The sequence below is a fragment of the Leopardus geoffroyi genome, chromosome D2 (assembly GCF_018350155.1).
Source record: "Leopardus geoffroyi isolate Oge1 chromosome D2, O.geoffroyi_Oge1_pat1.0, whole genome shotgun sequence".
Lineage (NCBI taxonomy): Eukaryota > Metazoa > Chordata > Mammalia > Carnivora > Felidae > Leopardus > Leopardus geoffroyi.
In genome coordinates, this window is record NC_059334.1 from 39,695,416 (window position 1) to 39,708,460 (window position 13,045).

General features: G+C 58.5%; 1 protein-coding gene across 13 annotated transcripts in view; it reads left to right on the plus strand.

The window, feature by feature from the left end:
* Positions 1-13,045, plus strand: part of ZMIZ1 (zinc finger MIZ-type containing 1) — a 232,823-nt gene that overhangs the window by 199,626 nt on the left and 20,152 nt on the right. For all 13 annotated transcript variants that reach the window (XM_045437807.1, XM_045437810.1, XM_045437804.1 and 10 more), the window contains 3 exons: positions 9,936-10,050; positions 11,052-11,269; positions 11,972-12,170. In XM_045437807.1, coding sequence (XP_045293763.1) covers positions 9,936-10,050; positions 11,052-11,269; positions 11,972-12,170 — 532 coding nt within the window. The remainder of the gene's footprint in view (positions 1-9,935; positions 10,051-11,051; positions 11,270-11,971; positions 12,171-13,045) is intronic.

Here is a 13,045-nt window from a genome sequence, read left to right on the forward strand (position 1 = left end):
CACAAGGGTGGGGCCACCAGAAGCGCAGGGACACAGGTGGGAATGGCGTGGCGGAGGCCATCAGGCACTGAGGAACTGGCCAGTCCGCCCTGCACCGGCCTCAGAAGGAGCGTGGGCTCAGGCCCAGCAAGTTCTGTGGCTAAGTATTCCGCAGGTCCCTTGCTGAGCTGGGCACGCTCTCGCCCAGTGCTCTACCGGCTGAGCAACAGACCCGCCATGCTGTCTGCTTTTCCTCTGCGGGTCCCGCCAACGAGCGCGTTTCGGGGTGAGGTGCATTTGCAGTCAGAGCTAGGCTCCCGTTCGTGACCCAGCCCGACCGAGGCACCCGCAGCCCAGAGCACCCCGCAGGAGACCTGGCTCACACCGTTGAGGTGCTGCCACAGACGCAGGCACTGGCCACACTCCACAAATTGAATTGGAGACTGTTGATTCTCAGAGCCACAGGGGAGCTCCTTAGGTCCAGCACCCTGCCCAGACAGGACGGCCCCAACACATGGTTCCCTGCTTCTGCCAGAAGCACTTTATAGGACGGCAAGCCCGTCACCACTGCCTCACCGCACCCTCAGCCCGACCTGTGACCACTCAGACTCAGGACAGCCCCCCTTCTGTGCGTGTTTCCTGGTGGGTGGTACCGTGTTGGCATTTGGGCCAGGGCATTTTTTCATGGTGCGGGACTTTGCGGGGCATTTAATATCTCCGTCCCTGCCCACTCGGTTCTTCTACTGCCCCCTCTCCCGCCCCCACGGTGCTAAAGTACCTTCACACAGTCTTGGGGGTGAGGGTATCACCTGTGGCTAAGAAGCACTGCTCTAGAGAGACAAAACCCACCTCTGGCCGCCTTCCTCCCCTCACCCTGGCTCAGCAAAAAGCCACAGGTCTTGTCTGTCTGAGCAGCTGCCAGCCGCTGTGCACTAGCTGGGGCTGAATGCAGCCTAAACTACCCAGCTCGCATTTACCCTTCTTTTAGCCTGTTCCTACTCTGCCCCGCCAGACTCATCCTGCCTCTTGTTGCCTCACACATCCTGTCCTTCCAGCCTGTCCCCCTCCAATTGGGCCAGGACCCTGCAGCCCCGCGTAGAGGCCTGCCTCAGACCTGCTTGGCCATGACCGTTCAGGCCACGGGGCGCCATGGATCTGGACCCCGGCCAGGCCCTTTGCCAGGCTGTTGCTGAGCTGAGCTGCCGGCACGAGAATGTCCCGTCCTGGAGTTCACCAGATGAGGGATGTCTGTGCTCCAGGGGCTGCATCTCGCTAGCTGGGGAAGTAAGACCAGTGAGGCAACTTGGGAACTGCCAGATCCAGGCAGGGTTAGGGTTCGGTGACAGGTCGGCCTGGCCTTGGGGTTCCAAAGGAGGAAAACGGCTGTCAAGAGGCTGCCCAGAGGACATGGGCCTTGGTCTTCAAGGGTTTGATCTGAGAGCTGGGCAGGTGCCTTCTAGGAGTTTGAACTGGCTTTCCCTCAGTGGGCCGAAGAGCCACTGGCTGGTACCCAGTGCCCTGCCACCTGTACCACCACTGGTTCAGCTCCCTGTATGTGCTCACGGAATGATGGAGAATGCAAAACAGCAGCCTCTCAGACATGGGAGAGCCCTGTGCCCTGGAAGGTTTCAGGGAGAAGTGATGGATGACCAGCTGTGACACCTCCCACCCTGAACGTCAGGACTAGAAGGGAAAGTGGGCCCAGAGCAGGACGGTGACTTGCCCATGAACACACCGCATTGAACCACACACAGTGCTCTGCCCTTCCCTCTGCTGCTGGCCGTTCAAGATCAGTGAGGTGCTGTCTGGTTGTTCACCCAACCCTGATCCAGACCTTGCCCTATTCCCCATTCTGTAGCAGGGCAGCTGAGACCAGAAAGAAGTGTCATCAGTTGCACAAGGACCGGTCCACATGCCTGCAGACGCAGGGCTGAGGCCGAGATCACATTGTGAGCCAGTGATTCGAGTCTGGTTGGTCTCTACTCGTAGCTTCATGAATTTCCTGGGAAATTCCCATGAGGGGCATCACCTTTTAAGTCCTCATGTAATTTCCCAAACCAGAAGGAAAGAAAGTTGAAGAGAAAGTCAAGTGTTTTCACAGAAAGGAAACTTTTCTGACCACCCTCCTCCACAAGCGTATTGAGTGACATGGGGACAGAAGCCCCCTCTTGCCTTATAATTAAGGAGACCCTAACCCAGGTGAGCTTGAGGACCCTGTGATGTCCAGGATTTGGTGTTTGAGATGTGTGGCTGTTTGAAAACTCAGGGGTCCTTGTCTGTAGGCTCTGAGGACAAGTAAATAAAAGGGTAAGGGAGCCTTGGAAGCCTGAAGCCCCAGGCTCTCTCTGGGGAACTGTGTGACTGTCGCATGGTCACAGCCATTTACATTTTTGTTTTAATGTTTGTTTATTTTTGACGTGGGAGAGGGGCAGAGAGAGAAGGAGACACAGAACCCAAAGCAGGCTCCAGGCTCCGAGCTGTCAGCGCAGAGCCTGACGTAGAACTCAGACCCACAAACCGTGAGATCATGACCTGAGCTGAAGTCGGACGCTTGACCGACTGAGCCAGCCAGGCGCCCCATCATGGACATTTAGAGGAAAGGTTACATGGAGGTTGGTGCCACGGCACCAGGCTGGGAGTTGGGGCCCGTGACCCCTCGAGCCGATAGGCACACGGTGGCACTCGTTGCCACGCAGGCCCCAGGCATCAGAAAGGGCCAGCCGACGGCAGCCCCGTGGCAGTTGCTGAGGGTGACAGTGTCAGGAGGAATGTCGAGTGCCCGCACGTTTGGGGAGGGCTTTGTGGTCTGTGGAGTAGTCAATGGGCCGTCTTGGAGTCTGGTCCTGATGAGCGAGCTGTAGGTAGGTGTGTGCTCTCCACTTTACAGGGATGTGCAGAGCTTCGGGCGGGAGAAGGAGGGCCGGGAGAGGCCAGCCTAGGGCAGCACGGGGCCTCGGGCCCACGGTCCTGTAGCTGGACCCCTTCACAGTCCCCGCAGCGGCCGGGACTTGTTGCCGGCAGACGTTTCTGCCTTCTTCTTGCTCATGAGTGGTTAAAAAAGCCATTTGTGATTAGCACATTGTCCATATGCAAATCAGTGCTGCAAAAGTAATTAAAAGCCTAATACATCTTGTTTACACTCTTCGTTTAATTACAACCAGAGCCCGCTAGAGCCGGGGAACACTCCGGAATCAAGGGGCGCTGCCCTTCTTCCAGGAGAGGGGTTTGCGGCCCCCCCAGAAGAGAGGTGCCTGGGTGCGGCCCCGGTGCTCCCCTGGGTGCGGCAGGTTGGGGCACAGGCCCTGAGCCAGGCTGCGGGAGGCGAGCTGCTGCCCTGGCGTCTTCCAGCTGGGGAACTTTGGGCAGCTCTGTAACCTCTCTGTGCCTCAGTTTCCTCATCTGTAGCACTAGAATAACAGCAGTGCAGGACTTGGAACGTGCTTGCCGCCGGGCCTGGCACACAAGATGTCCCACGGGCCAGTCATTATTCCCCCAGCCCTCCGCTTGGTGCCGGCAGACTCTGGCGCTCTCACTTTTGTCAGCTGACGAAGAGGGGGTCATTCAGAGCTGACCCCTGGTGTTCTCCTTTCCTTGGTCACATCACACTACCTTCACCGCCTTCATTGTTAGCTGCTTTTGTGTAGCCGTACCCAAAGCTCAGAGGGTAACAGGCCTTTCTTGCCCCCAGAAAATTAAAAAAAGACAGAGAAAGCGAGGAAGAAAGCAAGGAAAGAAAGAAAGAAAGAGAAAGAAAGAGAGAAAGAAAAAGAAAGAAAGAAAAGAAAGAAAAAGAAAGAATGAAAGGGGGATTGAAGGACCCATAAATCCTGCTCCATCGGTTCCAGATTGCTAAGATACAGGATCTTTTCCTTTCCTCCTTCCTATTGATAAAATTTAAAACCCTGTAATATGCAGTTAGCGACGCATTTCCCTCTATGTTTCACCGCAGGGAGGAAAGGAAGCGGCCCGAGTCGTTGTGATGATAGAGAGCAGTGTTAATGGTCCCCCTAAATTAAAGAGGGTGGGAGCTTCAGCTCCTCACTGGCTTGGTGTTTCATTAATGGTAACTCTACAGCCTTGCGTGGAGACGGGACCAATATAGCCAGATCAGGGAAATTAATTAGGGTCTGACGATACCCTTAATAGGAATTCGTTATTTCTCCCAAATAAAGTGGCTGTTAGAAATGCAAGGGAAGAAATAACTCAGTCCTCCCCTCCTCTTCCCTCCATGAATGTCTGTGTAGACACTGCCACAGGAGGTACCCGGGAGCCAGGAATCATCACTCCCTCTTGCTGGGCTTTACTCATTTTCTCACATTTAGCAAACATCAGTCAGTGCCCATGGAGCTGCCAAACAGACATGTAAATCGTCTACTATAACTGCAGCGTGAAAAGCTCTTTCATGTGACAAAAAGAGCTGAGGGAATAGAGGAAAACGTCCTTGCTTCTGCTTAAGAGAATCACAAAAGGGAGTATCCAGGCTGGGCTTTGAAGTATAGGTAGGAGTTCACTAGAAACAGGAAGGCAGAGGGACACTGAAGCAAAGCCCCAGAGGCTCAGAAAACGAACAGGAATGATAATAACACTCCCTCTCATCGAGAGCATTTCTGCAGAACTTCTGAGCACTATCATTGTATCAGCAAGTAAACATGGGTGCCTACCTACATGCAGTCAGGCTGGAGAAACAGAGAGGAGAGCGTATGTACAATTTAGCAGGGACTCTGTGCCAGGCACTGTACCGAACTTGTATTCATATGTTTCATCTTAGGAGAGCGTTGGTCCCATTTTACAGATGAGGAAGTTGAGCTGACTTAAGTTCAAGTTGATACAAATTGTCGGTAGCAGAACCCAGGTTTGACCCTATAAAGAGTCTAGGTTTAGAGCCTAGAAACAGCCTCTGTACCACAGGGCCTCCCTCTGCCATTTGAGTATTAGCCTCAGAAATGTTTGGTTGGAGTCCCTGAATATCTGCCAGGATACTTGGTGCGGGCCAAAGCTAATGATTTGATGGGTAGAGTGTTTTTTCCTGGGTCACTGTTTGGGTTTTCTCTGCAGCCTGTCTCTCAGACCAAACTTTACAGGCCCTCTGTCCCTTCATGCTGGGCAGCTTCCCTGAGAACCCTCAGGAAGCTGTGCCCCTTGGAATTCTCAGGGACTGCGAGATGTCCCTCATAGCGTGTGCTGCCCTCACGTTATCACCATCTTCCAGCAGGGAGGCGCCATCTTCCCCGATCCTTAGCTCCCCGAGACAGGGGGGCGTGGTCAGACCCATCTGGCAGTCTTGCCCTTGACAAACTCTGGGACCCTGTGAGCCTCAGGTCCTAAGAGATGCATCTGTCGAGCCCACGTTAAAGGGAATGTGTTCTCGGGTGAAAGCCCCTTCACACAGTTCCTTGCTTCTAGAAGCCACGCGATAAATCGTAACGACGACAGCAACAGCCAGCAGTTTTAGGTGCCTGCGTTATGCCAGATGTGGCCATTGTGCCTTAGACGTGTGAGCTCGTGTAATCCTCGTGACAGCCTTCTGAGAGAAGTACTAGTATCCCCATTTTACAGACAAGGACACTGAGGCATAAAGAGAGTAAGGAGCTGCTTCATTAGCTTCCCTCTGTCCCTCCCCCCAGAGGGCAGGACCTCTCACTTCCTGGGTGCCGGTGCTCGTGGGGTCACAAATGCACTGTGAGTGGTCGGCAATCGAAATTAAGGAATGGACGCCGTTTTCCCTTCTCAGGCATCCCTCTGAGGAGAGTGTGGAGAGGTGGGCTTTCTCTCTGGTTAACAAAGGCTTTCTGAGCCCTGTAGGTTTGAAGACATCATGCCAGGCACAGGTAGCCTAACTCAGGACTCCTGGGGCAGAAGGAAAAAGGCAGGAGGGCTCTCATTTGGGCCCCCACTCGGGCCCTAGGAATGCGAAGAACAAGTCGAGCTCAGGCCAGTGGATGCGGCAAGGGCTTCCTGAAGGAGGTGGCCTTTGGAAGAGGAGCCTGGGAAGGACGAGTGGCATTTTTTTCAGGGTGAGGATACAGCATCCCAGACCGGGAAGAGGCACAGAGATAGGAAAGCGCCTGTCCCCGTATTAGGGAGCTTTTGGCAGGCAGAGCCCTGCGGAGATTCCAAGTGGCTTCTGGGACTGCTGTCTCTCTGGGTGGATTGGATTCTTAGGGCAGTTTGGGCTGGGCTAGACGGCAGCTGGGGGGAGCTGTGGCATGAAACCAGGCCGTGCTGGATTGAGGGCGCAAAGAAGGAGGCAGGATTCCTAAGAGTGGGATTCTCTTAGCTCCAGGGGCCCTGGCCTCCCTTTGAATTGCAACCAGGTATGGGTAAGAGGAGAGAGTGGTTCCCGACCTGGGCTGAACTTATCTGCAGGTTAAATAGTATTTGCCGGAGGAAGGAAGAGTCTCAGAACTACACAGCCCTACACAGGCCTTCTAGGCCTCTTCTTCATCACCCTGGGCCCCCTCCCACACTGGAAGGGCCCAGGAACCTGGCCTGTCCTTGCTCCTTGGGCACAGGGAGCCAGAGCCGGGCAGCCCCCCTGGCGGTGGTGTCTGAGTCCGGGCAGAGGCGTCGGCAGGGCTGACTGCCATGGGCCTGTGGGGGCGAGAGCCTTCACTGCGACAGCAGGAGCCGTCTCCCCAGGAGATGAGTCACAGCCGTGTTGGTGCGGCTGCCACTTCTGCTTCTGCAGCAGGTGCGAGTGGGGGCGAGCAAGTCCCCGAGACCGCCCCTCCATGCGTGTGCCTGTCTCTTCCCCCGCGTGTGCACAGCAGCATGTCAGCGGGGCTCATGTGCACGCACACATACGTGTCCCCCCTCCGCACGCGTGCGCTCCTGGTATGTGCCTGGGCTCTGGGGTGAACCTTGCAGCCGGGCGGTGGGATGCCCAGTTTGGGAACGATGGTTCCAGTCGCTTCTCACCGGCTTTGGGGTGGAGGGGACGAAACAGGAAGGAGCTGGTTTCCGCCCACAAGGCCCACCCACGGAGCTGCAGGGCAGTTGGGAGCCTGTTTGTGGGCCTGTGCAGTATCCTGGTGAGCCGGGGCCTCCCCACCCGAGGCAGTGAGACAGCAGCTGCCGGCTCCCCGCCCAGGCTTCAGGCGGGGCCCTGCCGGGCTACAGGGGCTCCCGGAGGGCTTTGCTTCCCGAGCCTGCCGAGTGCGTGCTCAAAGGACATGAACCTCGGGCAGAATGGGCCATCAGCCTGGAGGGTTGATGGGAGCTTGTGGGGCAGGCGGACTGGGGAGAGAAGACAGACTCACCCTTGTGTTCTGTTAAGCTGATGGGAGTCCCGTGTTCAATCCTGCACACCTAGAATGAGCCTCACAGGACAGCTGGTGTCTAGGGGTCTCCTCTCCGTTGTTTAAAACTGTCGCCTGCAGGGCCTCCCTTTGAGACTGTGGTGTGCCAGGCCCGCGACCAGATGGTACCCCAGCCCTCTGTGACTTGTGCCAGAGAGGTGGGTCTAGCCCAACTGTGCTGACGAGCAGGCTCGTTGCTTACTTGCCTGTGCTGCTGCGCCCCACCCCCCCCCCCCCCCCGCCCCCGAGCTCTCTGGGCACCCAGGTCCCCATCGGCCATCCCAGATGCAGAGTTTGAGGTGTCTGTCACCTTTGGCCTGTGCATCCCGGCCTCACCCCCCGTCATCAAACATGATGCAGACACGATGCTCCCGGCAGGAGCAGGGAGCAGGCAGGAGGGCTGGTTCCCGAGGACATTTCCTCCCCTTCAGGTTCTTGGCCTGCTGTTTGCCCCTGGGAATCACGAGTAATGCTCCAGCCTGTGTCCCTTTCTAGTTGAGAAAGCCTTTTTGTCTGCGTTCATCTCTCTGAGCCACATCACACTGACACGACCGAGGCCTGTGTTGCTCAATCTTCCTTGACTGAGACCCAGAGTAAATGCACGTATTAACGGCTGTGACCCAGGACGCACTCATACGTGTATATAAAATCAAGATGTTAAGTTCAGGGAATAATATGTATTCTGACCACGTGTTCATGCTTAACTACTTTCTGTTTTCCCTCTTTTTTCCCCTGTCTTGATGTCTTGACCCGCTCGGGTTTCATGACCTACAGCTTAAAAACTCTTGAGAGGAGAGTGGGGGAGTACCATTCTTAGGCCCGTTTTACAAAGGAGGGGACTGAGTGCAGACAGGCGGGAGGAACTTGTCCCCTGAGCCAGGGAGGGACAGGACTTGTATCCAGGGTACCCCGCCCCCCAAAAAAAAAGCCAGGAGAGGAGGAAAAGGGAGCGGTAGGATTTCTCTGAGACCAGGAGGTTGGGGCAGGCCACTCCAGTGAGGTGATTTCTGAGCAGAGATAGGAAGGAGGCCAGGGGCTGGCCAGGCAAGAGGGTGTGAGGCCGGGGAAGAGCAAGCCTGGGCAGACAGTGCCATGGTCCTGCCCTCCAGTCCGACCGCCCCCGCAGGGCCCCGCGTGCCTTGACTGTGTTGACTGCCGAGGGTTCAGCCTGGCAAGAAACAGGCATGAGACTCAGACCCCCGGCTCCTCTCTGGCTGCTTGTCATGCAGGACTGCGGCTCCTTCCTATAAGTCCTGACCTCTGGGCTGGCTCCCAGCACCCCCAGGGCCTGCTAAGCTGGGGTAGAAGCTCTCCAGGAGTGAGTGAGAGCTTTTGCCTCCTGCCGACTTCCTGTGACGAAGGCACGAGCCCAGCAGAGGCACGAGGCGCTTTCTACCACGCCACCCTCCTCCAGGCCTCCTTCCCCCATCCTGGTACCCAGCAGCGCTGCCCGGCAGGCCTCACTGCTGCCCGTCGGGGTGCTGTGCGGGGCTACTAAAGCAGTTGTGGGTGCTCTGTTTCTCTGCTCCTTCTGGGGCCGTGTCTGGGATGTTCTCCTGGTGAGAGGTGCCAGAGTCCAAGCGGAACAGGCTCCAGAGGAGAGACAGCCCCAGCTCAGCACTCATAAAGGCTGGGCCTCGGGCGTGTTCTCGATGCTATAACCCCAACAGCCCTCTCCCTCTCCCTGGAGTCACTCTTTGCAGCAACTAACAGGAAGCCATTATTGAGCACTTACTGTGTATAGGGCAGGGTGTTGGGCCTAAGGTTAAGTCCTTGCTTCTGGTGTTTAGGGGCTTCCCAGGAGATGTCACCAAACACAGTGGGTACTTCTGGGCCTAGCGACGAGACTGGGGAGACGTGGGTATGGCTGCTCCAGGAGAGCTGGGAGCCAAGCTGGGAGGCAGGATATGCTGATGAGCCGACAGGGTAAATCGCTCTGAAGTGTGTGAGTTTGGACTTTGCCTTGTAAACACCGAGAGCCAAGGAAGGTCTTTGATCACGCAGAGCGTCTTGGGGGTTGGAGAGAGATTAGCTTGGCAGGGATGTGCAGGAGAGACTGGGGTTGGGAGCAGGGGAGGAAGCATGGCATGGCAGGGCAGGCAGGCCTGTACCTGTGATGCAGAGTCGGGAAGGAGACTGACGTAAGGAAACTCCTGCCAAAGTCCAGATCCGCAGGGCTGTGTGGCCAACCTGCTCTGAAGGGTCGGGAGGAAGGGGGAAGAGGTGAGATTCAAGACTGGGGCCCTTCCGGCCTTTTCTGAGAAGGGACCGGGAAGTTCCAAGGGGAAGCGGGTGTGGGGGAACCAGAGCTTTCTGGAGGGACCACTTCATGTCAGAGCGTGGTTGGAGGAGGAGCTCAGGTTGGGCCTGTGGCTCTCTCTTCTTCCTCGCAGCGCGGCCTGTGGACTTCGGTGGCCTAAGGTGAGACAGACAGCCATGGGGGTGTCCCCAGCGATGCGGGGAGAGGTGGTCGCTTGGCACGGTCCGTCACCGTGCGATGTCACCTGTTCGGCGTCGGACAGCCTGTCAGGGCTGGGGTCTAGAGCTGGCTGAGACGGGGGTCACCTGGGCTGGGCTGGGAGCTGCGGAGCGTGGTGGAGTGGCGGGGCTCTCCTGTGTACGCGGCCCCTGAGAACCCCCCTCTGTCTCCCTCTGCAGTGATGGGTCGTTCCCCTATGACTCTGTCCCTTGGCAGCAGAACACCAACCAGCCTCCCGGCTCCCTCTCCGTGGTCACCACGGTTTGGGGAGTGACCAACACATCCCAGAGCCAGGTAAGAGCCTTTCCTGCCCCCAGCCCCGGCCCCTCCCAGGCAGGACCATCCCCTGAGCCCCGGGGCCTTTGGGTCCCCGTCCCGTGCCAGCCCTCCTGGCTCTCCCGGGCTCTGCCCGGCTGGAAAGACCGGCTCTCAGGGCACACTCAGCTGTGGGCACGCCTCTACCCTGCACACCTGCCTCAGGAAGGTGGCAGCTGGCCCCTACACACCCGTCCCCGGTCTGGGGCCCTTCCTGGGGAATGAGTCTCATCTGACGGAGAGCCAGTTCTTCCCCAGCCCACGTTTACTTTGGTTGGATAAATGGGAGAACTTCCTGGCTGTTACTGGCCTCAGGGCCCCAGTGTCTGGGGTCTTTGACACTGGGTAACCTGGGTTAGATTTTAGCAAAATGGTGAGCTTTCAGCTTGTGACAAACCCCTCCCCACACGCCTGGCCAAACCTGCCTCCTGCTCTCGCCCCTTCCTCTTTCCTCCACTCCTTCCTCTCCTGCCTGCCCAGCCTCTGCCATGGCCATGTGGAAGGCTCCGGGCTGTTTGCCGCCTGGGAGGGCACCACTGGGCCTCCCTGCAGTCTCGGGGCACAGGGGTCCCTCGGCCAGCATCCCACCACCCTCTGGAGCTGGCAGATGGGCTTCTCTTCGCCCTCACGGAGCAGCATCCCAGGGCCTCTGTGTGGCCCAACCCTCCGGGCATCCAGGACCCTTGGCAGGGGGAGGGCTGAGAAGTCCAGTGCCTTCCACCTGGCACCAGGGGCAGGACCAGCCCTGCCTCACTCGATCACAAGCTGAGGCTCTCCTCTTCTGTGCTGCCTGCTTCCGGGCTGCATTACCCCTTCGAAGCATTCATATGCTCTGGGAACAATTCATGCCTCCACTTTTCTCCTCCTTTCTCTCTGTTCTCCCTCTTTCACCATCGCAACCCCCCCCCCGCCCATGTCTCCTTCTTCCTCCCCATGCCGCCTGGCGTACCGCTTGAGTGACAACCACTCTCTGCCCACAGGTCCTCGGGAACCCTATGGCCAATGCCAACAACCCCATGAATCCAGGCGGCAACCCTATGGCATCGGGCATGACCACCAGCAACCCCGGCCTCAACTCCCCCCAGTTTGCTGGGCAGCAGCAACAGTTCTCGGCCAAGGCCGGGCCCGCTCAGCCCTACATCCAGCAGAGCATGTACGGCCGGCCCAACTACCCCGGCAGCGGGGGCTTCGGGGCCAGGTGAGCAGCCTTCCACCCAGGAGGAAGATTCCAGTTTAAATGCCAGCACTGTGCTTCCTGGCACATCATTCCCCATTTTGAGGCTGATCTGTGGGTCAGACACTACAGCAGCTGCCGTCAGGCCCGTGGTGATGGGACCGTGTGCTCGGGCCTCAGAGTGGCCCTTGTGCCTGGTGTCTGTATATGCTGGGACCCACGGAGAGGGCGACCCCAGCAGCGGGGGGAGAGCTGCTCCACGCAGGTCAGGCAGGTCACCTCCCTGCCGGTTGTGGAGGCAGAGATGCATAAGGTCAAGAATCACCAGGGTCAAGAGGAAGGGAGGAAGGGGCACAGAACCCCAGGAAGATGCTGCAAGGATGTGGGGGGCGGGCAGAGGCAGCCCATTCCTCCTCGGCAGTCCCGTACTGTCCAAGACCACCTCTCGGGCGTCACCCCTCTCCGCGGCCCTCTAGCGGCCGCGAGAGTCCGCGCCGCCTGGCACCCGACGTGGGCGGCTTGCCGGTCACCAAGTGACACGAAGGGCTGCCAGCCCACAGGAGGCCCCGCGCCCCTTTGGGTTCTGAGTCTAAACACCTCCCCTGTCTCTGAGCTGGGAGCGGGAGGGCTGGGAATGATCCCTCTTCTCCCTCCCAGCCCAGGGCTTACCGCGGTTCATCTGTAGATTCAGGCGGTATCTAAGTCTTCCCTTCTTCTCGCTTGCAGCTACCCCGGGGGTCCTAACGCCCCCGCAGGCATGGGCATCCCTCCGCACACCAGGCCGCCCGCTGACTTCACTCAGCCGGCGGCTGCTGCCGCGGCAGCTGCAGTGGCGGCGGCGGCGGCCACAGCCACGGCCACGGCCACGGCCACTGTGGCAGCCTTGCAGGAGACGCAGAACAAGGATATAAACCAGTACGGACCGGTAAGGGCCCCGCCAGTCCCAGTCGAGCCTCGGCCCACTCAGCAAGGCAGGCAGCCCCGGGGAGTCAGGCCTGGGGTGTCAGTGCCCTGGGTGCTGGGAAAGCTGATGGGGTCGGGGTGTGTTTGGGCTTTCTTGGAGGCACGTGGAAAGGTGTGTGTCAGGACGTGGGTGTGGCGGGGGAGGGGGGGTTTGTGTTTGTTCCGCGTGGGTTTGTGGCTCGTGCGTGTCTGAGAATGGGGAAGGAGGTTCCTCAGTGCCCTCTGGGCTGCTGCTCGCCCAAGAGTGGACTCCATGTCTAAAATGTCTTGTCACCAGTCTGTCCCCGTGGTGGCCTCTGAAGACCATATACTCCTTGTCATCCCATCTGGGGGTTGAGCCCTGGTCCCAGTTCTGCTCCCCTGACCTTCAGGACGGGTGGCATGTGAGGCGAGGGGGTTCCCCGCAGGAGTGCAGGACAGGGGACAGGAGGTGGGGACCGTAGGATGGGCACAGCTGGGACTGCCTCAGACTGCCGATGGAGGGTGTGCCTCCATTGGCCAAGGGCGGGGCCAGGGCTTCCAGGAAAGGGGCTCCTGCCTCCATCCTCATCCCCCCCCCCCATCCTTCCACGCCCCTCCCCACCTCTGCACCTTCTTCCCGTTCCCTGCCTGCCTCCCTGGAAATGCTGCCTGCTCTCTGGAGTGACTGCGCCCCCACCCCATAACACCCTTGGGCTGCATCTTTCCCGTGTGGCCTGCAGAGGGCAGCGGTGAGCCCAGGAGGCCAGAGATTCCCTTGGGGCCTGGTCACCAGCTGCAGCCACACAGGAAAGTGCCCCCCAACCCAGAGCCTCCCACCTCCCCCACCCTTCCCTCCCTGCACTTTCAATGCATGTG